Here is a 26388-nt window from a genome sequence, read left to right as displayed (position 1 = left end):
ACGTGGGGCGACGTTTGTTTATCTTGACAACGGGAACTGATGTAGTACACACAATCGGACGCTGTTTGCATCACGTAACACTAGCAGATAACGCGTAAATAAAAACACAAAGAGAGTATGGATTTTCTGAGACAGGAGGCGTGTTCAAGCTTGATAGGCCGTGGATGAAAGCTCGGTGTATTAATTGATGGCCCGCCTGCATCGACATGAGAGCATATTGATTATACGAGTTTCAAAGACGTTTAGAACGCATTTACACAACAGCTTGAGTGAGCACATATGATGCCTGTCGACACTCAACACGTGTTAGTTTGGTAAATCTGTGAGTGGGAAATACCCCGCTGTTGAATATTAAAAACAAATACTGTGGGACATTCTATTGAAGTGGAGGTGTTATAATAAAAAATACATTTAAATTTTTGTGTGAGTGTGCAAAAGTACTATATGCAGTTATATACAAAAAGACACTGGAGACTTGACAGTTGTGAGCGAAGTCCATCGTTGAGTTTCCCTGTTATCAAGGAAGTTATATAAAGGCAAGAGTAGCATCCCCATACACTAATGATAAGTGGACCGCGTATATCCAAGCAGGAAACGTATCGCAGGCGGCCGTCGGCGCAGACTGGATTGCAACACGTGACGAAAGATCTCACTCACATGCTGGACGAATATCTCCTCTCGACACACGTTTTTGACATTGCACAGGATACTGAGTGGATGTATTTTGCGTGGATCCAAATTTAAAGCTACTTGGGGCGTTCACTTCGCGTAACCAGGGAAGCTTTATCAACGCCCAGTGCTGGTCCTTGTCAACAAAGCCTCGAGTTACTTCCACAGACCAAGAAATATATATTTTTCACTTTACAGTGATTCGATCGTTGTATTGATTCCCACAAGATTTGTGATTCGAATGGAAAACCCGCGTTGAGAATTCTTGAAAGAGCGTTTGTTTTATTTGTGTCCATTTGTTTGTTGTCAATTACTGGTCACGTGACATTTGCTGCGGCACTGTAATATGGCCGCGCCCATGAAACAGGAAACAATAGCAGCAGACGATGTGAAATCGGGAATTTTACAAAAACTAGAGGGCAATTGTTTCCTCAAAGATGTATCGGAACATCTAAAGTGCCTTGATGTTTCATATGATATAGATAAGGAAAATTCAAAAGCAGCAAGGTAGGTGATAATTGACTGAAACTGTTGACTGCCAAAAACAGCCCCGCCCACCTTTGCTTCAGTTAGTGTACAATATTGCCATATTGACCTGCCTGACATTGTCAGGCATCACATTTGCAACTATTTGTCGTTAAAATTGGAAATATATAATATTTTCCCATTGTATATTAATTGAAATTAAATGTAATGATGAATCGAACTTGTTGATGTTTTTCATTTTGACAATATGTTGCAGATGCACAATGACCCATTTTATCAATGGCAACTGATTTCAAAATGTCTTGGAATTGAGATAAGTGTAGATATTATTAGCTTACATTGGTCCAAGTACTTTGAATCAGAGTGATAAAAGTATGTCCAAAATAATACAAGGATCTTAATTAAATCTTGACAAACTATGATTTAAGTCTTTGATGGGCGTTTAGAAGTTAGAGGAACATGGAGCCAAGAGCCACGATATGCGTCAATCAAGATATGAGACGATGTAAGGTCATGTCTTGACTGAAGGACCCCATCGAGGCTCTCATCTTGCCGGATCCTATTGTAGCTCTCAGCTAGAACATGACGACATGATACATTTTATGGATAACAACTTCTTTACTGTTTGTAACAACATGTCAGGGCTACTTCTTGCTCTGTCATTAGGTAACCCTCCACCAGGCAATGAAGGGGCAAGAAGTTGCCCTGAAATGTTATTACATACAATAAAGTTATTATCATTGAATGTTTCATGACTTCAAACTGTGAAGTTGTATTTGGAATAATGTCAAATGCATTTGGTTCCAGAAATTGTATAAAGAATTATCAGTGTTATCCTTGCCTTAACAGTGTAAGATCAAGTTTTTCAAAGTTTGTTTTTATTTTTACATACACATGTAGTTGACGTGGGGAAAACCAATTCCAAATTATGACTTTGTTACTGTGCAATAAGCTGCTAGTCATAGCTAGATTACAGCCCAGCTCATACCTATTATGTGATGTAAAAAATGTGTGAAAAATATTTAGTATTTAGACAAAATATTTCTTTACCACAGTATAACTCCTTTATAATATGTTTTTTTCCAGCTGGTTAGACTGGGCAGTACGTATTCCATATCTTAAGGTTATCAAGTCTTCAGTGCCTGTGGGTATTCTACCGAATGCATACCAAGGAAATCTGATTGATGTCAAAGTATTTGCAAGACATGGACCAGATGATGAAATCTATGACAATAACAAGTCTATACGAGAAAAGGTAAATTTAACACATATATAACAGAAATATATTGTTTGAAGTGGTTCACCTGTTTTCCACTGTAATCTTATTTATCTATAAAATATAATGACACTGAAATTTTATGGTATGAAAAGAGATACACATTCACTATAATATATTTGTATAGAGAAAAGGGTATTAGTATGATATGCTACACATCAGGGATACAGGTCAGTCTATTTTCAATAATTCTTATGGAGCATTATAACAAATGTTCAATTGTTTTCATTGTTTGCAAAGAGGCCTTTAGCAGTCTTTCAAAATACCCGTCTGTCTGACAGTCTGAGACGGTCTATTTTGCTGATGGATGGTCAGTTTTGCAAAGTTGCACTCCTGGGAGTTAAAGTTACTAAGTTGACGATCTCCCAGTTTATTGTTATTTGCAGAGAAATAACAGTAAACCGTACTATTCTTATGTTTCCCCTTTCGTTACTTTTGTTTGTTAATTTAGAAAATTCTGGACTGGCAACACTTTATCTGGTCTGGTAACTTTGCACAGGTGCCAGTCTGACTGAAATTTTGGGGAATTTTATACACTGCCTTTAACAATTTGAGGTCATATGAACACATAGTTGCCAATGATTGAAAATGACATCATCCATTGTATTATGTGAAGTTGCTCCAACAATAGAGTAGCTGAGCTGATGTCTTCACTTGAAACCCACATTTTTCTTCATTTTCTCACACCATTCAGACTGTGTTAGTCCTGCACCATAGCTGTGGAATATATTTATCTTATGAAAACAAAGCTCATCTAGATATACAAACAAGAGCAAGTATAGCCAGCTCTGGTCAGCTCTATTTTACAATCAGCATGAGAAAAATTATTTGTTTTAATTTTAGAGCGGCGAAATGTTATGTGTAATCAAATGTTTCAGACTATATGTTAGTCTAACTGTTGGATATACAGAGTATAACCTACTCGCAACTAACTTAGAATTATGGATTCTCTGCACCTTGTGAATTAATTGAAAACAAAACTAATGCACTCAGGACAAATAATCCTCAATTTTAAGTTGGTGGTGAGTAGGTTATAGTCTAAATGTGGATCGCTGTCAAAAAGTTGGCCACATCAATGTTAACTATTACCCCGTTCACATATGTGTGTATATATGCATACGTGTGTAGAAATACATACGTGAGTATACTTGTCATGTGAACACGTTTACTCATGTATATATTTACACCAGGAGCAAATTTGCATCATGTCTGGAGCGGGTGCAAATGTAAATGTAAATTTGCACTGTGTGTACATGTTGCAATGTAAACGTTTATGTCAACACGAGGATGATCTAATTAATATCTGTTCTTTTGCCAACACCAAACAAATTGTCAACAGTTGCCAACTTTTATGCATATATACAGAGTTGAGCAGACAGTGTTTTCTTTTGGTTTCAAGGAGACAAAACTTTGTGTACAAATTAAATCAAACACACGTTGCTTTACACGAAAATTTTCGCTGTAGTAACTCTCTTCTCATTCAACTTTGATTGGAAAACAACCTGTTTTGTGTTGAAAGGCGTAATCAGACTGACAAATATGTGTGCCTTACACAATTTATATACTTTATTTACACACCTATGATGCTTTTCATGTGAACGCATAGTAAATTTACATATACACACGTATGTATAGTTACACGTGCAAAATTACTTACGCTAGTAAATGTTGTGCATGTGAACAGGGAATACGTATTCAACAAATGATGTGGTTCTGGGTGACAAATGCTACTAACATATTTATGAAAGACATAACCAATACATTGTTCTTACATCATTTCCTTATAAAAGGAAGATGGATCCTATTTGATATTCATGTGTCACAATTTAGTTTTGGTGTCTAGTAATAGGGGATACCTGTAAGCTTCTTGGTAATGATACAAGACATTGATGATTATATTAAATATAATTGTTTCTCTAGCAGACTTCAGATAAATAACGTGTGGATTAGTGTGAAAAGAGGCTTAGGGCTGCCTAGGTGTCAAAATGATCACTTCTTGACTGATGCTGTGATCCTCGACATTAGCCCTGATTATAATTTATAAATTTTATTATAGAAATAGAGGAAGACAATGCTTTGCACCATGCAATGTCTGATCAAACAGACTGTATGTATGCCTCTGTGACACTGGTCAGTCTTGTTTATTGAGGACTGTTTGTTTGTTTAATGCTGCACTCAGCAATATTCCAGCTAAATGACGGTGGTCTGTAAATAATCAAGTCTGAACCAGACAGTCTAGTGATTGACATCACAGGAATACGATGACATGCAACAACCAAGTAAGCAAGCCTGACCACCCGATCCTGTTAGTTGCCTCACACGACAAGCATAGTCGCCTTTACCGCAAGAATTGAGGACTGGTCTAGTGGTAGAGCGTCCGCCCGGAGAGCGGAAGGTCAGGGAATTGATCCCCGGCTGCGTCATACCAAAAGACGTTAAAAGATAGTACTTGTTGTTACCCTGTCTGGCGCTTGGCATTAAGGGCTAAAACAAGGACTGGTCGGCTTGGAGTCAGTATACTGTGTCTGAGTGGGGTATTCATGTTAAACTGCGGCATGGTATCTTGGACACGACGTTAAACCCCATTTCACCTCACCTCTTTAAAGTAATTTTCTTGTTTGAATGTTTAATATTCAACTGAGGAAGGGAACTATTTGAGCTTATTTCAGATGAAACCTTGCTAGGAAAAAGAAGTAATAATGAGCTGAGACTCTCCATCTTGTGGGGTATTTTAATTAAGAGTGCTGATTAGATGGTGGGGTCAAGAGGTGCTTCAGTGTAATGACCTGCTTACTGTGGGAGACTGGGGTGAGAAGGTCACAGGGGAGGTGGGCTGTCAGTGTTGAGGATGTTTCCACATCTTTAGTTAATTGGCTTGATGGTGCCCCAGAAGGATCCCAGGACTGCAGAATTGGGCATAAGTGTCCCTTGTCCACTTGTTTCACAGACAAATCCCCTAAATGTTCCAGTGCTGTAAACACATGTAGTAACTATGCACTACAAGTGCCTATCTGTGTTGGATTTTGACAGGTATTGTGGAATACAGAACCTAACATTACGTTGAATCTGAAGTCATGCCCGAAACATAGAACAGACCAAACATCTTTGAACAGACACAATTTGTGAAACTGAATATTCCATTTATTTTCAGTTGCATTCAGTATAAATATCTTAAAAATGTACTTGTGCTGGAAAAGATTTCAGTTGTTCCTATAATTTTAAGGCCTTTCGCTAATTTAGCTCAATGGTGGAAATAAAAATGTTAATGTTCCGAGGGACCTATTGTAACCCTTGAACCCCTGTAAGACTGTAACTTAGTAGTGATGTAATGATGAAGTGATGTGATGTTGCCCTGAATGTATGCAGCGGCCACTTGTATATGTCCACAATTGATGTTAGAGAAGAGGAATTTTGTGATGATAAACCAATGATAGAAATTGGCACTTGTCCTTTAGTCCTTGCCAAACAGCGCAATTTTTTAGGGTTTTGTTATATCTTATCATTATATGGATTATGGATTAATAATGTTTGTTTCTATGGGGTAAAAATTGTGTTTGACTGTTAATTAAATCTACAGAGTAAGATACAAATGCAATCATTATTAATTTACGCATGTCGGGTAATTTACTTATTTATTACTTTGTTTTGTTAATTTCAAGTTATGACTTAAACAGGAATATAATTCATTAACTTCCTGCCATCCCTATTATGACCAAAGACTGATGATGAAATCGTGTCCTAAAAGTGCTTCAGTGTTGTGTTTCTTCTTATTTGTGTGTCCTCCATGGGCAAGATATCTCTGATTCCTGTAACTTGCCACACTTTCCTTTGCTGGATAGTTTTAAGCTGAAATCAAGATAAAAACAGTCACTTTGACATGTTAATTTCTGAAAAGTACTGATTATGATTGATGATCGGTCATTTGGGAGAAACGGATTGATTGTAACCAATGATCAATTATTAAAATCGGAACCAATTTCCCAATTCACAACATACAAAGATCTATTTAGATTGCCAGATCTACCAAAACTTGACATTCATAATTTTCCAGAATTTTCAGAATGTTCCACATTCTCTTATTTATACCAAACATTATCCATTACTGGAGGAGAAATAGATTGATAGTAATTGCAATTTGATGGACATATTCAGGTCCATCATGGACACTCTTATCGTGCTCATTCAATACTCTCATTTGTTCCTTAATGTTTCAGCTGAACATTTAACATTTGAACATCCTTAAACTTTGACCACTTCATCTCAGAAAGCACTTAACCAGGGAAGTGAAGGTTAGCGTGAGTGATCCCATGTGGGATTTTCCTTACATTTGTGCAGTAAATGTGTGAGTAGAAAGCATTCACACTTAGTCAGCAGTTTCACAGCAATATCAAAGTGACCTGCTATGTTCTAATCAGAAATTGCTGAAATGGCCCATAGTGGAAGCAACAGTCATGCCCATTCGGGTGTGACGACCATCTTCCCGAGGCAAGGGAGTTGACTCACTTTCATAGTCCACCTTTGCCGAACTAGGCTGGAATTTCTGGATTCGATCGTAGCACCACCAGTGGCTGTTATGAGTTTTGTCCCATCTATGTCTCCCCCCCCCCCCCCCCCCCTCTCATCCTCGATTATCCAGTGTCTGAGTCATCTTTATATTATGACCAACACCCTGGACCTACTCCCCACAATAGCTTCCATCCAGGAGGTGACATCACCATCATCCAGCTCCCTTGTCAGTAAACTCACAGGACCTACTCCAAACGATAGCTTCCATCCAGGAGGTGACATCACCATCATCCAGCTCCCTTGTCAGTAAACTCACAGGACCTACTCCCCACAATAGCTTCCATCCAGGAGGTGACATCACCATCACCCAGCTCCCTTGTCAGTAAACTCACAGGACCTACTCCCCACAATAGCTTCCATTCAGGAGGTGACATCACCATCACCCAGCTCCCTTGTCAGTAAACTCACAGGACCTACTCCCCACAATAGCTTCCATTCAGGAGGTGACATCACCATCATCCAGCTCCCTTGTCAGTAAACTCACAGGACCTACTCCCCACAATAGCTTCCATTCAGGAGGTGACATCACCATCACCCAGCTCCCTTGTCAGTAAACTCACAGGACCTACTCCCCACAATAGCTTCCATTCAGGAGGTGACATCACCATCACCCAGCTCCCTTGTCAGTAAACTCACAGGACCTACTCCCCACAATAGCTTCCATCCAGGAGGTGACATCACCATCACCCAGCTCCCTTGTCAGTAAACTCACAGGACCTACTCCCCACGATAGCTTCCATCCAGGAGGTGACACCACCATCACCCAGCTCCCTTGTCAGTAAACTCACAGGACCTACTCCCCACAATAGCTTCCATTCAGGAGGTGACATCACCATCACCCAGCTCCCTTGTCAGTAAACTCACAGGACCTACTCCCCACAATAGCTTCCATTCAGGAGGTGACATTACCATCACCCAGCTCCCTTGTCAGTAAACTCACAGGACTTCAGCGCTCATGGAAGTATTTTGAGTGGCCAACTATTTTTGTTGTTGCCTATTTCTCAAAACAAAGCTACAGCAGTCAATATTATTTATCTTATTTGATGGAATTGAGATCAGATTTTAGATAAGATACTTTGGATTCCCAAGGATGTTATTTCTGGAATCCCCACTTCCCTGGAATCCAGTGACCAAAGCAAAAGGTTTATTGTTTGAAGACACTATGAATGTCCTTGTTCTGTTGTTCTGGGGAAATATAATACATAAAGCAGTTTCACAACGGCATGATTTATCAAAACCAGGGTATCTAAAAAGCAATTTATAAACTAAGCGACCATGGTCTTCAGTATGAATCACCCGAACAATCCTATCATGGCTTTCACTTACCTTATACACATTTTTTTTACACGTGTTTAAAAATAGTTGATCTTTTCAGTGACAAACATTGAAAATCTGAATCTCATTTCTGAGCTGATCATATTCTACCCTTGCAGTAAATTTCTCTACCCAGGTTTTCTGACAAGCCACACAAAACAGTGGCCATTTCCAGGTTTCATGTACCGGTTAGATTCTTGACAAATGCACCATCAATTGTCTCCCACTACCATACAAAAGAAGTATTCAAACATTGTTTTTCTGCAAACAATTAAAAAAATAAACAGACATTTGATTGATTTTATCGTGTCATGTAGAAGAGGCCTTTGTATACAATGACTTATATTTAGGCTATTTTTTGTAGAAATATAACTGAGAAAGAGTTATTTTCAGAGACTTAATCACATTCTATGAGGAATTGTATATTACCTGTGCAAATTGTATTAAATTTGAAAATCTTTTTGTAAGGGACCTTCAACATTATTTCACAATAAGGATAATCCATAAATACAAGTTCCTGAATTGATTCTAAATATTACCATGATTACCCATAATCCTTGTTTTTGAGAAAACATAGAAAAATGTGGGTACACTGAGCAAACCTTGGCCACCCAATCTCAATGAAATATATGTGGGTTCTTTAGCCAATCTGAAGTCATCTTTCTAAAACAAATCGTCTTAATTGTTTTACCACCTTGATTGGTAAATTTGGATCTTAGTAAAAGAAAACCTCCACAGAACTCAATATACAATTGATGGTACACCCATTTGGATGTCAATGCCATGTTGCTCATGATGTAGAACACAAACATAATATAATTGCACAGCTATTTTGTTTGCATTAAAAAATCCCTGATTAAAATAGTTTTATGGTACATAAATTAGATATGTGTGTCTGAATGTTTGGCTCACTGGTACTGAGAATTTAGAAGCCTTAATGCTGACTAGCTGGTCAGAAAGTTCACCTAAAGTTTCTACCTGCCCTACCTGCCGCTTTAAAAATATTTGATAAGAAACAAGTTTTTTTATGTTGCTCTGTGTGAATGTTTTTTTTTCTCTAAGTAACAAATTAGGTACATGTTCCTATTATATGTTGCCTGGTGTGATTGATATGTTTGATTTTAAAATTTTAGTGATTATATTTTCTTCAACTCAGGTTTTTATATCCCTAGAAATTTGTGTATCCCGTGCGGAATAAATTATTTGACAACCATTTGAACTTGATGAGACACATTATTTTGACATAAACATCCAAAAGAAATTAAAGCGCATTGATTTTTCAGCCAAGCATGGGGATTACTGACTGGTGTCAAGTTTTCACTGTGAACCATTGCTAATATGATTAAGTCACATGTTCCTCGTTAAGATTGATCAGTAGTGTGAAGAGCATGTCCCTACTTAATTACAAAGAGTTGCCATGGTGATTTGGGGAAGACTGTGAGATAACTAGGGGGTATTTCCTAGCTTGCTGTGTCATATTGAATTTGGATTGTGACTTGATTGTAGTTCAAGATCTGAGGCACTCGGGAATTGTGCATAGTAATTAATTAGTGTTTTTGTTTTTTTCTTGGTAAACTAACGTACACATTCTCGGTCACACGGTGTCAATGGGTTTCTTTCTTAAATGTTTTTTCAAAATATTTTAAGATGTTTCATACTTGATAAAATTGTGAACTCGTACCAGAAGAACTCATTTAGATGGCAATTTCAGTTTTATTACATTGTAACCCATCTCCTGTGGTTTTAAAGGGTCAAAACACCCTCACCGCACTCAACAACTTACCTTTATGTTTATACTGATGTGTGATCTTAGTATTTGAGCTGGGACGAGTCCAAATTTACACTCTGGGTACCCGACCCCTATTACCCGACCCTACCTGGGTACTCACTGTAGGTCTCAAGAGTTGGGTACAAAATGTTGTATTTAGAATTGTTTACCAGACCTCTGTCAAAAGGTTTTTAGATACATATATAAAACAATCCTATCATAATACACTGAAGTTGACTGAACTGTATCTTTATTCCAAACATATCAAAGTCAGAAGGAATGCGCATATAGTCAGAAATATATGCAAACATTAGCGACTTGTAGGCAACATTGGTGTTATAGTAGTGAATTTTTCTCATTAGACAATATATCACATGACTAACCATGGGTCCTGGTAGTCCTGTGGGTACCCGAGTCCTACTCAGTACCCGCCCGGCCTGAGTTACCCGTCCCCGCCCTACTTGTATTCCTTGTGCTGCTGGTGTGTCCTCTGTTACTAGTTCTGAGTATTTTCTATTAAGTTGCATGGAAGATATTCAGTTCCCTAAAATACCATGATATAAGAGGTGACTAAATCAGTAAATGTATTTGGTGGTCAGGCTTAGTGATTGTTGATTGCTTGTCATTGTATCCCACGTTGCATGTTAATCACTGGATTGTCTGGCGCAGACTTGATTATTTACAGACTGTCATCATATATCTGGAATGAGGCATGAAATAGAAAAAAATCTTTTTTTTTGTTGAAAATCACGAAAATGATGTTCATGATTCAGGGTAATTGCTTCTATTGTTCTGTGATCCTACCTAAACTTGTGTGAGTTTCACAAATCTCTCTCAGGCATTCTCATGTTATTGGCTGACCTCCCCTGATTGTCCAATGTGCTTGGTGACAGGTGTCAATTATTCAGGTAAATCTATAATCAAGCCATCCAGCTTTATGGATATTCGGAGCAACTAGCTAATTAAACTAGGAACCTGGGGCCAGCTAAACAGTTCATCATATGTGATATATATTGACTTATTTGGCATGCAGGGTAAAACAGTGATTTTTCTGACATAATCTTGAATAACTATTGCCTGAAGCTTGGTATTCAGTTATTGCACTTCAAGTCAGTTCTTTTTAAATTTTTCTGGCACGGTTAAAATTGAAACGATTCAAAATAGGTTCCAGTGTCTGAAGGCACACTTAGAAATAATATTTGACATGACAGTCAATCCCTCGTGAAATTTTTATTAAATAAGGCTGGAGATAAATAAATATGCTTTACGTGAATAAACGTGACAAACATATTGCACAGGATGACTTATGAAGACAATTAATCCACATTGACGCAATTGGTTAGTGTGTACAGCACCAACCCCACTATTACCCGACCCGGGTACCCATTGTAAGTCTCAAAATGTCCAATCTCATTAAAATCAGACCTTAGTTCTTGCTACCGCTAAACAAAGATCTGAAGACATCCGAATAGGGGTCACGTCAGAACGACCTTTCATCCAACCAATCAGAGCGTCACTGAAAAGTGACAGTCGGAATGTGATTTCTAATCATACAACCTTGCAAACATTAACACGGGATATTCCTAACGATAGTTACGGGTTGAACGACTGAATCCATACAATCTAGACCATCTATTAGCCATTCCAGAATGTTCTTTTGTTCAGGTTTCTAATTTGTAATCGAGAATTTGTCAAAATATATTTCGAAGCGTAGTCGCCAATTTGAAATTATTGCTGTAAAGCACGAGAAAGCTGCCTTCTGATTGGTCATTCCATTGGTCGGTCAAAGTTCGCGCAAGGTTGGTCTGACGTGACCCGTAATGGGATGTCCTCAGATCTTTTTTTAGCGGTAGCGAGAACTAAGATCTGATTTTAATGAGATTGCAAAATGTCCGATTGTGAAACGTTTGTCCGTTCTCGTGTCAAAATGTATTTAGATACAGGTATAAACCAATCCTGTCATGCATACACTGAAGTTGATTGAAGTTTTATCTTTATGCAAACATATTAAGTCAGAAGGAATGTGTGCATTGTCGGAAAGAAATGTGATCATTTGTCACGTATTGTGTAACCATAGAGTTTTAAATAATTTTTGCCATTAAACAATATAATCATGTGACTAACCACGGGTCTGAGTAGTTCTGTGGGTACCCTGGTCCTACTCAGTACCAACCCGACCCGAGTACCCGAGTACCCGAGTTACCCGTCCCAGCCCTACAATGTATACATTTAAGGGGATTAGTTGTTTTACTTTATTCTGTAAGATTTAAAATATGTGATTTCAGGTTGCCAGGGGCAACTGTTTTCTCAACATTGAGGGTGGCCCACATCGAGGAACCACCTGTGTTCTCTATGCCCTGAAGAAATTTACAGGGGGCCTTGGTGATGACGATGACAGGGAAAAGGGCGATAACTTCACTTGGAAAAAATACTTTACTCAGGTATGTCACAGTTGCTTTGCAGAAAACTACTACTGGTAATTTGGAACTGAATTTCTTTGAATCATCTTAAGTTTTCAGATCTACTTGTTAAGAAATATTCAGTAGTAGAATGCCACGAGCTTCAAAACAGATCTACCTATCATCATAATGTGGCTAAAACCATGGATTTCGGAAAGGGATATTCAAACTTAATATTTTGCAATACATCTACCACTAATGTTGTGGCCACAAGGAAAGCCAATGGGGAGGCAGCACATCTCAGCTGCACTATGATTGGTTATATATGTATGTTTTCAGCCAATAGAATCTACCTCTAATGTTGTGGCCACAAGGAAAGCCAATGGGGAGGCAGCACATCTCAGCTGCACTATGATTGATGGTGAATATGTCCTTTGTGGAGGATCCAAGAACGTCCATCTACTATTTAGAAGAAAATGTGAGTCTCAATATGATTATTTAGAATGACCAATTAATTTTATTGTTGATAAAATTTGGAATAAACTGTTAAACAATTATTGAGTGGTATGTGACATGAATATACCGTGATGTATGGCTCATTGTATCAAGCTATACAATTTCCAAATATCTTTTGTTCTTACTGTATAAATAGGACATGTGAAACCTCACTTTCAACAACATGTTATAGTTTCAATCTTGAACTTGGACTTGTACGCTGTCCGATCTAATCAGACAGTCACATTTGTTGTCAGTATGCCAGTATGAAGGTATGAAAGAAGACTTATGCCGTGGTGTGTTTTGCTTCCTTACAGTTGCAATGGGAAACTAGTTGACATGCCCAATAATACAGACTGTCTTGGGCAGTCGGCACACATCTTCCCAAGGCAAGGGAGTTAACTGACTTAAAAGTCCTATTTCCACCCTTGCCAAACTAGCTACTTTCCATGAACCTAAGGAAACGGGCAGAAAATATCTGTTCCTTTCGAACAGTTCTTGCAAAAGACATTCTGAAAAGCATTGCGATTTATCAGTGCTTCTTTAGCCTACTGGTACGGTCACTGTGCTACAGATACAAAGGTTGCGTGTTCGATCCTCGGGTATATGAAGAAAACATTTGTCATTTGATTTTAAATTACATTACATGTTACAACCTGAACGGAAGTTGTATTAATAAAATACCTGGGATATTATAACACTTTATATAGCAAATAAGCCTGGAGTATCCTATAAAATCCTGGGGACATTACAGCATCCATGTTTGTGAGATTTAACCCAACTGGAGAACAAAAGGATGACGTCACTGGAGGTTTAGATCATCTTGACTGGGTGCCACCATTTTGTTTGAAACAGTTCCATGTGATATGAGAGGTGGAATCAGAGGGACACAGACGGGACATAATTTGTAATAGCCACTGGTGGCACTACGATCGAGCCTAGAACTTATCCGCCTTGCCTCGGGAAGATGGTTTTTCGGTTACTTTTACTGAAAGGATTAACCTGTAGTACTGTAATAGGGCTCTGTTGTGTTATAATTTCAGGTGCCAAAGACAGTCATATTCCAGTGTAAATTAGTAAATACAATACTGCTTTGCCAGCTTGTCTCACAATACAATACTGCATTGCCAGCTTGTCTCACAATACAATACTGCATTGCCAGCTTGTCTCACAATACAATACTGCATTGCCAGCTTGTCTCACAATACAATACTGCATTGTCAGATTGTCTCACAATACAATACTGCATTGCCAGCTTGTCTCACAATACAATACTGCATTGCCAGATTGTCTCACAATACAATACTGGATTGCCAGATTGTCTCACAATACAATACTGTATTGCCAGCTTGTCTCACAATACAATACTGCATTGCCAGATTGAATATACTATCTGCTTCTCAGTTACCAGCTGGGTTGCCTCGTTAATTTATCTGCATCCAGTCCACAGTGTTGAAGTGTGATCCCCCCCGGCATGCCAGAATCTTATTATCAAGTCCTCGAATCCCAGGCCAGATGCTCATCTTTGTTTGGCAGCATCATACATAACAAGTGAGATGTGATATAACTGAAATATTATTCAAAGGGGTGTATGGCCTAACTCACTCACTCACAAGTTCCGAATGGAGTATACATTTATACTGTATGATACCTTTTGTTTCAGTGGATATCAAGCGTTACCCTGAGGATCGATTCCGCATTGCACGTGAAGTATGCACTACTGTCATGGATGTTTTGGATCAGATGGAGGCTGCAGACAAACAAAGGTCAGGGTCATCCTGGCATCCCAGGCAGCAAGTTAGGCATTAGATTATGAATACAGCCTTTTGCTCCTATATAATATCAATCACTGGATTGTCTGGTCCAGGCTTGATTAATTACAGGCTGTCATCAATTAGCTGGAATGTTGCTAAGTGCTGCATTCAACTACAAATAAGGCTACAAAACCATGTTTATTCTGCATGACAATACTTACTGGTGCAGTGTTAATGCTAACTTTAGATATTTTAGTTAGTCATCAATGAAGTGAAAAAGGCTTTATTACAAATTTTATTGTCACATATACATATAATTAATATTCAAGTAATAAACATTTGTTTTAGCTTTTTGGGGAAGGTTTTTCCAAATTGCCTCAATTTGGGTTTGTCATCTCTACAGTTAGAGTGACAACCTGACATACTCAGTAGACATTACAGGAAGTTTCTAAGCATTCTCACCAACCAATTAACAATTCAGTTCATTCAGAGTTATAGGTTTCCTTAATTTAGGTTTATATTATGATTTTTAATTATTCTTAGGCTATATATGTTTTATTTTGCAAAGAAAATTGTATTCCAATATTTAAGCACAGTTTCACACTGTTTCACAGATTGTGAGCTAAAGTCTCTTTCAAAATAAATACTTATTTCTGAAAAAATATATGTCTTTTTAAATTTTACATGTCACATTCACACATCCACATAGAAAATAAAACCTGATCCCCCTGGGTGACAAGAAAACACATTAACCACTGTGCTACTTCACTGTCCCTTCGTGTCAATAGTGAACGGCAAGGCAATGTTTCATGACCCAGCATACAGTATCCCTACAGTCTGTGATTCATATTCAGGAGTATTTATTGATGTATGTTCCAGGTTGCTACAATTCCTGTGTTTGAGTCGGTACACAGCAGTGTTTGAGATACTGGCGCCACACCATCAGCATGTAGAAGACCTCTCCAGTTTGCCCGTGTGAGCTGCTTTAGTGGATCTCAACACAGTTATGTCCTGTGACACGTTTCACACAGCAATCGTTGTGCTAAGACGATCTTAACTCCCATACTTTAACATAGGTTTACAATAGTCGTAGCGCTAAGATCGCTTTATGGAATGGGCCCCTGGAAACCACCTTTTTTAAACAGCATTTTTTTGTTAACACCACAATATTCTAGCTATATGACAATTGTCTGTAAATAGTGATTGAAGTCATGAGCATTGAACTACAAAAGTCCTATAAAAGTAAAATTTCCAAATTTGCCGAACTAGGCTGGAATTATGGAGTTATATTTTGGCTGCACTAACGAATCTGGGAGTCCAATCAAAATCGTGTAACAAACTAGATATCCAGTCGTAAAGAACATGGATTCAATATGCAGATTTGCAAAGCATGTGTACCATCAACTGGGTGCTGACAGAAATTTTTAAAATCTGTTCATGTTTATAATCAAGGTTCGCACTTCGCGAGTTAAGATCCGTTTTATTGCAATATAGATATTAATTATCTATCAAATCGTCTTGACTGGGCACCCCCGTTTTGAAGCAAATACAAGTGATATGAGAGATGGAATCTGATTGGTCAGTGGAGGGACATAGAAGGGACATTACTCGTAATCATCACTGGTGGTGCTACAGTAGAGCCACGAAATTCCAGCCTAGTTTGGCAAAAACTAATGTACAGTTAATAGAAATAATCCTCTACTTTTTCCTTTATCAATGTACATGTATACTAAAAAAACTGAATTATGGGAATAAGTATAACAAAACCTTACCTTCACCAATGAAATACGACAACAACAGAAATGAGATGTACATCAGTGGGTGTTGGTCAAAGGGAGATAATTCTACCAGTATGTGGCATGTGAATATGGTTGTGTCTAATGCTAATTTTGTATGTAAATATCATTTTACCTATAAACCTAAACAAGACATATTTATCTTGTGTTTTGATCTATCAGGCCCCAGCTACAATTTATCACATGGACCAGCACAGACCTGGAGCCACCCTCCGACACCCAGCTGTCAACACTTCCACCACACGTTGGTATTGAGGTCAGTGTCACTCACTGCTAGTAGCATTACAATGCCCTCTCCACAGGGGTTAGAATCCCGCTTCACCCAGATATGTTTCTGGGTTTGTCAGCACCATACCTGGCTGGTGGGTTTGACAAAAGTGCATCACTTCAGGCTTTCCTCCGACATTAAGGTGACTCATCATGATGTAGCTGGAATACTGTTAGAAGCAACGTTAATTCAAGCTCACTCACTCACTCCACAGGGATTTGGGGAATTTAACATCAGAAGCCAAAGGATAGGAGTTATAGCTATTCTAGACTTATAATCCACTGGTCATGGGTTTGAATTCAAGATTCATCCTGATAAGGGTCTTTTGGGTGCTTGTGGTTTCACCAAAATGTTACATGACCTGGGTAACGTCCTTCATAAGGTCCTGGGTAATGCCCTGGATAATGCCCCGGGTAATGCCCTGGATAATGCCCTGGGTAATGACCTGGATAATGACCTGGGTATTGACCTGGGTAATGCCCCTGGTAATGTGCTGGGTATTGACCTGGGTAATGCCCTGGATAATGCCCCGGGTAATGCCCTGGATAATGCCCTGGGTGATGACCTGGATAATGACCTGGGTAACGCCCTGGGTAATGCCCTGGGTAATGTCCTGGGTAATGACCCAGGTAATGACCTGGTAACAACCAGGGTAACATCCTTGGTAATGACCTGGGTTATATCATGGGTAATGACCTGGGTAACATCCTGGGTAATGACCTGGGTAATGACCTGGGTTATATCATGGGTAATGACCTGGGTAACATCCTGGGTAATGACCTGGGTAATGACCTGGGTAATGACCTGGGTAACGTCCTGGGTAATGCCCTGGTAACGCCCTGGGTAATGACCCAGGTAATGACCTGGGTAATGACCTGGGTAATGCCCTGGGTGGTGCCCTGGGTGGTGATCTGGGTAACAACCTGAGTAATGACCTGGGTAATGACCTGGGTAACGCCCTGGGTAATGTCCTGGGTAATCACCTGGGTAGTGACCTAGGTAACGTCCTGGGTAATGACCTGGGTAACATCATGGGTAACGACCTGGGTTAACAACCTGGGTAACTTTGGGCTTTCTCAGCCATATTTTGTGCATCTCAATACAATGACAATGTTCAGTGGGCTATGTAGTTCAACTAGGTAAGTTAATACTGACTTATCATACTCAGCGAGGATACTTTGTAGAACTTCAGGAATCGTATTGTCGGTTGCATTGATTTCTTCCTTGAAATATGACATGATAGATGAGATGAGACATTTGAGAGGTGTACAAATAATAAAACAGACATAAAATATGATTATATTAATCAGAACTTCATATCCCTATGTCAGAACTTGTTCCAGGAGTATGATATAGTCTTGATTTTCACAGATTGCTCGTGCTTTAGGACTACAAACTGTTGAATATGAAGTCATATCCCCCGGAGAGGTAGAGAAAAGAATGATTGAGGTAAGAAGATACATATATATGTTGCTGTTCCATCTTGAAAGCAAATGCACAATGTCGGAAGGTAGGCCTGTGTCATGTTGAACCTGAAGGGACAGCGCGTTAGGACATTATTGCACAAAACAATGCTAGCAAAAACAATACTCTTTTATTCCTGATGTATATTTTTGAAACCTGAAAGCATATTTAACACTAAATTATGTCTGAATGTAAACTTGGTCTTCAACAGAAAGGGACTGGGTGATAGTGTAGCATGTTAATAAGTGGCCAAAGGGAGATAAGCTCACCTGCTACTGTGCTTTTGATAATTATATGCAGCCGAGAAATGAACCGTACTCGGTTTATATGATAGGAACATACATTATTTTGCGTAAGTGAAACACTACTGCATGAAATTTTTTTATGTCTTCTAAGGGAACAGAACAAAATTGATACCCTCAGGTGGTATACTTTTCAAATTTATTAATGGAATTGAACAAATTTAACGGGACTCTGATCTGCACCATGCACAGTATATATTGATGGATATCAATGGAATGGGTTGCTACGAGTGTATGTACACTTTTATCTTATTATGAAAGTGGGGATTCCAGGTTAGAATCGGTCTCCAGCAACCAATGCTGGTCATAAGAGGCGACTTAATGGATCGTGGTCACTCGGTGACTTGGTTGATGGCATGTCATCGTACCCCAACAGTGTGAATCGTTGCTCACAATATCAATCAGTGGATTGTCTGGTCCAGACTTGATTATTTAGAGGCCACAGTCATATAGCCAGAATATTCCTCGAATATTGTTAAACAACAAAACAACAACTATAACATTGTGAAATTTGTACTAATATTATGTATATTTCCATGGGATTTCATGAAAGGAACTAGCCAATATTTCCTCATTTCTGTCAGATCCGCCAGGGCTACAACTATGAAGGGGAAGTCTTGTATTTCCTCAACTCATCAGACTGTGTCATCGGGCTGCTGAAAAAGAAAACTATATGGTATGTTTGCCTTGAAGCTTCAGAGTGGAAGACATATAAGAGTTTAAACAGGAATTACTCACTGTGTGTGTGTGTAGCCCTGTTCTGGTCGTTGAAAAGAATCTAGCTATCTGATTGGCTGGTCAGGCATTGTCATGTGAAAATACATGAACCGGTAAGTAGGCTGGCTTGTTTAATGAATCTAGCTGATTGTCCAGTCGCCGTCTGTTGAAAAAATGGCTGCCCAACCTGCACTGGTATCTTGACTTAATTATGTCAGATGTGGTGTCTCTTGCGTGTTATATCGCAATCGTTCCTGTTCACACTTTGACTTATCATACTGAGAGTCCAGTAGCGGTCACAAGAAGGATCTAATTGTCAAAAAGAACAAACGTATATAATTCTGAAATACCTTGTTTTGTCTCACCTTACATTAAAATATTAGCTTCTGATTTGTTAAGGAGCAGGTAAATATTCTACATGTAACCTGCTTGTGTAGCCTGCTTGTGTAGCCTACCCATGTACCCAGCTGAGAACTTTAGGTAACATGCTTATCTCACATAATTATCGTTGAGCTGAAATGAACCGATGTTTCTGCGATTGCATTGGAGGGAAGTAACCCGGTTCGTTTGCGTCGTCTGCTTTCTGTCAAAATGGCTGAAACAAATGGTGAATGTTCTGTGTACATACATTCTTCTATTAATGACACATGGCAAAGGTTATGTACCTTGGTGAGATTCATAATAACATAATAATCCACAGTTCTTATCAGTGAAGGGCCAGTCGGGTAGCCTAGTGGTTAAAGCGTTCGCTCGTCACGCCGAAGACCAGGGTTCGATTCCCGACATGGGTACAATGTGTGAAGCCCATTTCTGGTGTCCCTCGCCGTGATATTGCTGGAATATTGCTAAAAGCGGCGTAAAACAATACTCACTCACTCTTCTCAGTGAAGCACTTATCATATGGATTCTTATTCCAGGTATATCATCTGCAGAGCTACGCGTGAGAAGGTCCGAGTCTCATGTCAGTTGGCGAAGAAAAACCCAGACACCTTCCAGATATCTCGATCTATACAGAAGGTAGGAAAGTGATGTACTTAGAGACGTTTTGTGTGGAACTTTGTGTAGCAGGGTCATGAAATGGGACTTTGTCATAATTTGACCTCTGGAGAATTTGATTTGTTGAGTCCACCAGGTTGTGAAACAAGCAGAAGTTTGTACCACAAATAAATGGTCGAAGAGTGTTGCTAGACTTATACAAATTCCTTATTGTCAAACTTTAATATTTGTGACCAAACATGATATCAGGGACCTTATGGGTGAAAAATCACATTTTGACTTCTCATTATATTTTAAAACTAACATGTATGTCTTTCATTACCGGTGATCTTGTATTTTATTTTCATTAAATTTTCTGAAGTTGTGTGTTTGGTGGCTGGTTGTTGAAGAGGTTGTGAACATTGTCTGTTTGTTGCCAGCTGGAGAAGAGAATGAAGGAGATACAGATGTGGCTCGGGATGGACGATGACAGCGTCGAGAAGTGGAGGGTAATGATGATGATGATGATGATGATGATGATGATGATGATGATCGAGAAAATGAATATAATTGGGGACTCTAAGACTACTGGTACGCCAGGATAAGTTGAGTTGAGTTGAGTTGGGACCTGACAATTAACCCTGTGCGTACCATTGTGAAGAAAGGGGTAGCAGATCATCTGTGACAAGTAGTACAATGGATCAGCTAACAAGAAGTTCTAATGGCCAGTACAACCTCTGAATAGTCTTACATGCAACATGTGTGTCCTCGGGAGCATAGTCAATTTCATCATCATGACCTGCATGTGCACAACATGCGTACACCCTCTCTAACAAACTAAATATGTTGGCCCAAATTCTGTGCATCTCCTACTTGTCTCAAACACATTTTGTGATATGGTTTAAGTTATCCTGGCTTACCAGTAGCAAAAGATATAGTTGTGGAATTATATTATTGTGGACGAGTTATGCAGCCTGTTGTTTCTGAGCACCATGGCATCTACATCCAAGGTTGAAGAAATTTTGGTATTCTGTGTGGGTTTTCATTTGTAAAAATTAGAATTTCCGATTCAAGGTGGTAAAGAAAGGAACCCAAATCAGTTCAGAAAGCTGACTTCCGATTGGTTCAAGAAATAATGTATCTGTCATTTAGATTGGGCAGCCAAAGCTTGTGACCTTCTATAGAGGTGTCTTAGGGTCTTGAAGCAGAGAGTCATCATATCAATGTTATACATCTGAGTTAAATGAGCTTGGTGTATATCATTGAAAAGTTGATGGAACTTCAGTCAAATCTAGCAGTTTCTTTGTATTCATAGCATTGCAAATAAACCTCATGTTTGTAATTTATTCTATGCAGGAACTTGGTGTGAGGTTCTTACGGTGGAGCATCCATGAATTGGAGGCAGGCCACATCTGTGTGAACGACATCTCCGACAAGTTTCCAGTTCTATGGTGAGAAGTGATGCGATAATGTTACTCAACATCGTACATAGAAACAGTGTTTAAAATACATGCCTCCCTGACAATTTGAGATGGACTGTTTTTGTTGCTGATGGGGAACTTTTATAACAAGCTAGTCCAAATTCCTTTTTATAGATTTAGTAAATAAATAAAAAAACTTAAATTGGGAGAGGCATTTACCAAAAGTCTCTATATGTATATCACAATTTTCATCTGTAGTTATCTGTAGTTATTTTTCAGTCCTGTGTAAATGAAATCTGGACTGGCATCATTTTAACCTGACTTTCAATTTATTAGACTTGCCAGCCCAGCTGTCAGGCTGGAATTTATCTGAATCTCAAACTCTGATGGCATTCATGTGTCATACTATTAATTCTGAGGGACATTTTAAAGATTTGTCATCCTCCCATAACTATTTCTCTCTTTATTTTACCTCCTTCTATAGAGCAGCATGTCTTTGTCGCAATGCAGTGAAAGCAAACAAACATGATCTATGTGGCTATGGTAATACTAACATAATCGGAAATTATATTTTTTGTGCTTTTTTTTCTTCTACATTTACATTTATAAATCTTCATATTTTATTCCAGGAAACAGCATTTATCGGCAAGTGATTTGACAGACAAGATTTCAACAAAATGGCGGGAACCAGGGGGATCAGATGACTAAATAGCACCTGTCATTCCAAAGAATTTCATCATTTCTATCTTTCCACAAAAAACATGAACAGAATCATATCGCTTCCTATCAAATGGAATATTTAAAACACAATCATATCACCTTTCATAATTATGAGTTTTACATCCTGATTTTAACATTGTGATATATTTATTTCAAGAATCGTTAAAAAAATCAATGTTCATTACATGTATATAAATGATGAAATTCTTTGCAAATTGTATTAGTGAAAAAAGGCAGCATGTAGAACCTGATTCAACATAATTATTTTTAAAAACTACCAGTAAGTAAATTCTTTTGAATATTTCTTGTATAATGTTTTGATTATCAGTTTTGAAATAGAATGATTATAAGCATGACATTTATATCCACAGACTTCTTTGTGTTCAATTCACGTGTCTGTGATTACTTGGTTTTCTTTACTTAAATGCACTTACCACACTGACCATACTAACCCAACACAAACAAAATATCTATTGACTAATGAATCCATGGTCAAGGGGAGACAACTCAGTACACTACTGTCTGTTGGTCAGTGTGTTAATGGATGATGCAACATTGATTAGTAGCCATATATTGAAAAATATGTTGTGAATTATCTAAATTTTGATCTGAATCAGATTTGGTAAAATGTATTTATGCAAGTAAAATCTGATAGTATTTTTTCTATGTTGTAATGCATGAACATAATGTATATATTTTTAAATGAAATACAAGTATACAAACTCTTAAACCACGTCAAGTTAATTTATTAATATCACTTATTAATACAGATTTGTTTTTATTTGTAGGATATTCATTTAGATTTGAAGTCTGTTTATATATATGCTTCTTGGTATTACTTTCCAAAGTTTTTTTAGGGGAACTGGATTCATCAGGCTTGGTTCATCTCATACCTTGAGTCGATAGTGTCAGTAAGTGCCTCTCGTAGATGAACCCTCCTATACAGTATCTGTGTTAAAGGGGCTCTTGGTTCAAATATCACACTATCATGTGTTTTCAAATATCACCTGTTCAAAAGGTTCTCTATACCTGTTGATTAATAAACTAGGAAATATTTCATTAACCAACAGACCAGAACGAGAGAGAGAGAGTAGTCAGTCTAAAACTAGTTGAAAAAATATTCATGTTTTTGTTGAATATTTTCAAAACTGATTGTAGCAAATGACCTGTTTTGGGCTACTGAGAGCAGCTCTTAACAACAAACTTCAAAATCACATTTGTGTGAATATTCATAAAACTTATTCAAAATTCAAAATAAGAAATGAAATGAAATGGAACGAAATGATAGGCTTCAGAATTTATATAGCCTAACTCAGTTGTTTGAAAAACTGTCATAGCGATATAGAAAATGAAACTGTTACTAGTATGCATGAAAACAGATTCATTCCTTACCTCTCCATACTTGAGCTACCTAACATATGTTGCATCTTCCCAAGGCAAGAGAGTTAGTTAAGTGACATTAAAAGTCCAGTTTCCACCCTTGCCGAACTAGGCTGGAATTACTGGGTTCGATCGGAGTGCCACCAGTGGCTATTACCAGTTATGTCCCTTCTAAGCCTCTCCTATGGACCAATCAGATTCCACCTCTCGTATCACTTGCGTTTGCTTCACACATAATGGTGGCGCCCAGTCAGGATGATCTGATCCATAATCAAGATCTATATTGTGATAAAACGGGTCTTACATTGGAAATGCATCAAATCATGTGAGCACCTTCATTAAACACATGAAGAGATTTGGAAAATATCTGCTGACAACAAGTCGGCGGTGCACATGCTTTGCAAATCCTGCAATCGACCGAAATCTTCACAACAGTTTACAAACTGGATTTCGATTTCAGTGCGCGATTTTGATTGGACTATGCATAGACTCGTTAGTCCAGCCAAAATGTAACTCCATAATACCAGCCTAGTTCAGCAAGGGTTGAAACTGGACTTTTATAGTCAGTTAACTCTCTTGCCTTGGGAAGATGGATATGTTGATGCCCGAGAGCCCCTACACAATGTGCTGTCCCATGATGCCCACATCATGCAGTTGTATGTCTAATTGTTTATATACATACCTTGTACGGAGATAGTTCTTGTTTTAACTGTTTTAGTGCCTTTTATACAAAGTCTCATTTTTTTATTTATAATATAAATGTTTTAGAGTAGTTCTTCTGTCATGTAACTCGGACATCTGTTCTGTGAAACAAGCATAACCTGTTTAGGACCAATAATGTTAATACTATATCCTTGGATAGCATTATCAGTTGTATGTTAAACCTGGTATATTTCTAACAAGGCAAAACATGTGATGTTATAGTAGCCTAGTCATTCACCATAAGTCAGTTCATAAAACTTCCTCCTCCATATGTTTCTGTAATGTAAGCAAAAAGAATATTTTACTTCAAAAATGAAATTTCGCTAATTTCTTTGCATGTATGTGGATACTCTATTTCAGCCATCTTTTACCATTTGCTTTTATCTTAACCTTTATCAACTTGCAAGAAATGCAACAAATGTCTTGGACACACATTTAGGTGTCAATGTTCACAAAGAATGAAAGAAATGGTGAAAAGGACTACATATGTTAAACCCACAGACAAACCTATATAATCTGGATAGGAAACACTGCAGATAGGTTATACAGGTCTATGATCAAGATAATGCTGCAAATTTTCAAAGAATTTTTTTGAGTAATTAAACTTATTATTGCTAAAATTAATTATTATAGAATCGTATGGAGAATGACATGTTTCTAATTTACACATGGAAAATTATTATTACTCACTCCCAGGCCAGAAAGTGATGTTTGTTCCTTGTTTTTCACAGATAAAATTAAGGTTTAAATGTGCATGGTGGCAATTCCATTGACATGTGTTTAGAGTTATCTGCCATTGTGTACCAAATCCACAAGCTCCTTCCCTGCGTGACACCTTCCTCACTCTCTTGGTATCATTGCTGCCGACAGTGTACAAGAGGCCATTACAAGAATCTTGAAAAGTTTCCATCAAACCCCAAATGTAGTGACATGAATTTTTGTTAGTACGTCAGTTGGAATGGCATTGTAGTGAATTGGGATTAACTTACGATTTCCCGGATGAATTTACCTTTGTTTATTCAGATTGGTTTGAGATTGCAGAACTGAAAAACAATTTCCACCTTACATTCTCACTAAATAAATAACGTTAGAGTTGAAATGAAATAGAAATTCAAATTGACAAACAAACTAAATGTTTTAGCTGGGGGAAGTGGATTGGATGTCACAACGTTCATCTTTTGTTTGTAAACATAATCATGATAATGGTCAGTTCAACTCCATGCATGGTTGTTGGCATCTGTCACTGTAGGGAGCTGTGCCTGGTGGCTGAGAGCTCCTGAGCAGCTTGCAAAATCCAGTACTGAAGACCAAACTGATCACTGCGGGAAACATGGAAAAAACAAGAAACAAATGACCTTTTATTTTGGCCTTACCACAATATTGTGATTGAGTATCTTTGTACCAGTATTTAGTTAGAGCACCAGTACTCTATTTAAATGTCAAGTAGCGTCCATGAATATATTTATAGAATTGCTGTAGACCTTTCATGTGCCTTGCTCAAGCAGTGTTTTGCATTAATATGTCGAAATCTTAGCTCACCTGAACTGCTCACAAAATTTCATAAAAACATTACAATTTTTGTTTGATAAGTAAAATCTTCCATGGATAAACCTGTTGATTAAACCTCAAAGGTTTTGTAAGTATAGCACTGAGAAGAGAATGAACGTTTATAAATTTATGTATGATGTACAAATATTGACATTCAAATGTTCAGGTGAGCTGCCATGTTGGCAGGTGCTTTTTACAAGGTTGCTTTCCCTAAGTTTGGCCAGTGTTGCAAGTGTTGTTAATGTGCGATGTAGAACAACTACACTCATATATATATTACATTCCTGAACACTGGGGGACTAACCACATTATCTTTGGGGCAGGGCTGGGTGTATTAGATTGTAAGTATTAGCAACACAATCATGTAC

General features: G+C 38.1%; 1 protein-coding gene across 1 annotated transcript; it reads left to right on the top strand.

The window, feature by feature from the left end:
* The first annotated feature begins 1015 nt into the window (after positions 1-1015).
* On the top strand, positions 1016-22472 carry LOC139448470 (uncharacterized). Its single transcript, XM_071230021.1, has 13 exons — positions 1016-1176; positions 2242-2410; positions 12365-12520; positions 12818-12956; positions 14637-14739; positions 15607-15702; positions 16686-16779; positions 18163-18240; positions 19142-19233; positions 20192-20291; positions 20690-20758; positions 21606-21700; positions 22300-22472. Exons 1-13 carry the CDS (start codon positions 1016-1018, stop codon positions 22376-22378), a joined length of 1431 nt encoding a protein of 476 aa, XP_071086122.1. The 3' UTR covers positions 22379-22472.
* Positions 22473-26388: the final 3916 nt, after the last annotated feature.

This window comes from Haliotis cracherodii, unplaced genomic scaffold (genome assembly GCF_022045235.1).
Source record: "Haliotis cracherodii isolate W230 unplaced genomic scaffold, xgHalCrac1.p SCAF_10, whole genome shotgun sequence".
Taxonomy (NCBI): domain Eukaryota; kingdom Metazoa; phylum Mollusca; class Gastropoda; order Lepetellida; family Haliotidae; genus Haliotis; species Haliotis cracherodii.
Note: the sequence above shows the minus strand (reverse complement) of the source record. Positions and strands in the feature narration are given on the sequence as shown.

What these genes read in the sequence shown, in the direction of transcription:
- LOC139448470 (XM_071230021.1), top strand. Translation starts at nt 1,016, where the DNA reads ATGGCCGCGCCCATGAAACAGGAAACAATAGCAGCAGACGATGTGAAA. An exon ending in GACCTCTCCAGTTTGCCCGT is followed by an intron (nt 15,703 to 16,685) that starts GTGAGCTGCTTT and finishes TTGATCTATCAG; the next exon opens with GCCCCAGCTACAATTTATCA. An exon ending in ACAGCGTCGAGAAGTGGAGG is followed by an intron (nt 20,759 to 21,605) that starts GTAATGATGATG and finishes TATTCTATGCAG; the next exon opens with GAACTTGGTGTGAGGTTCTT.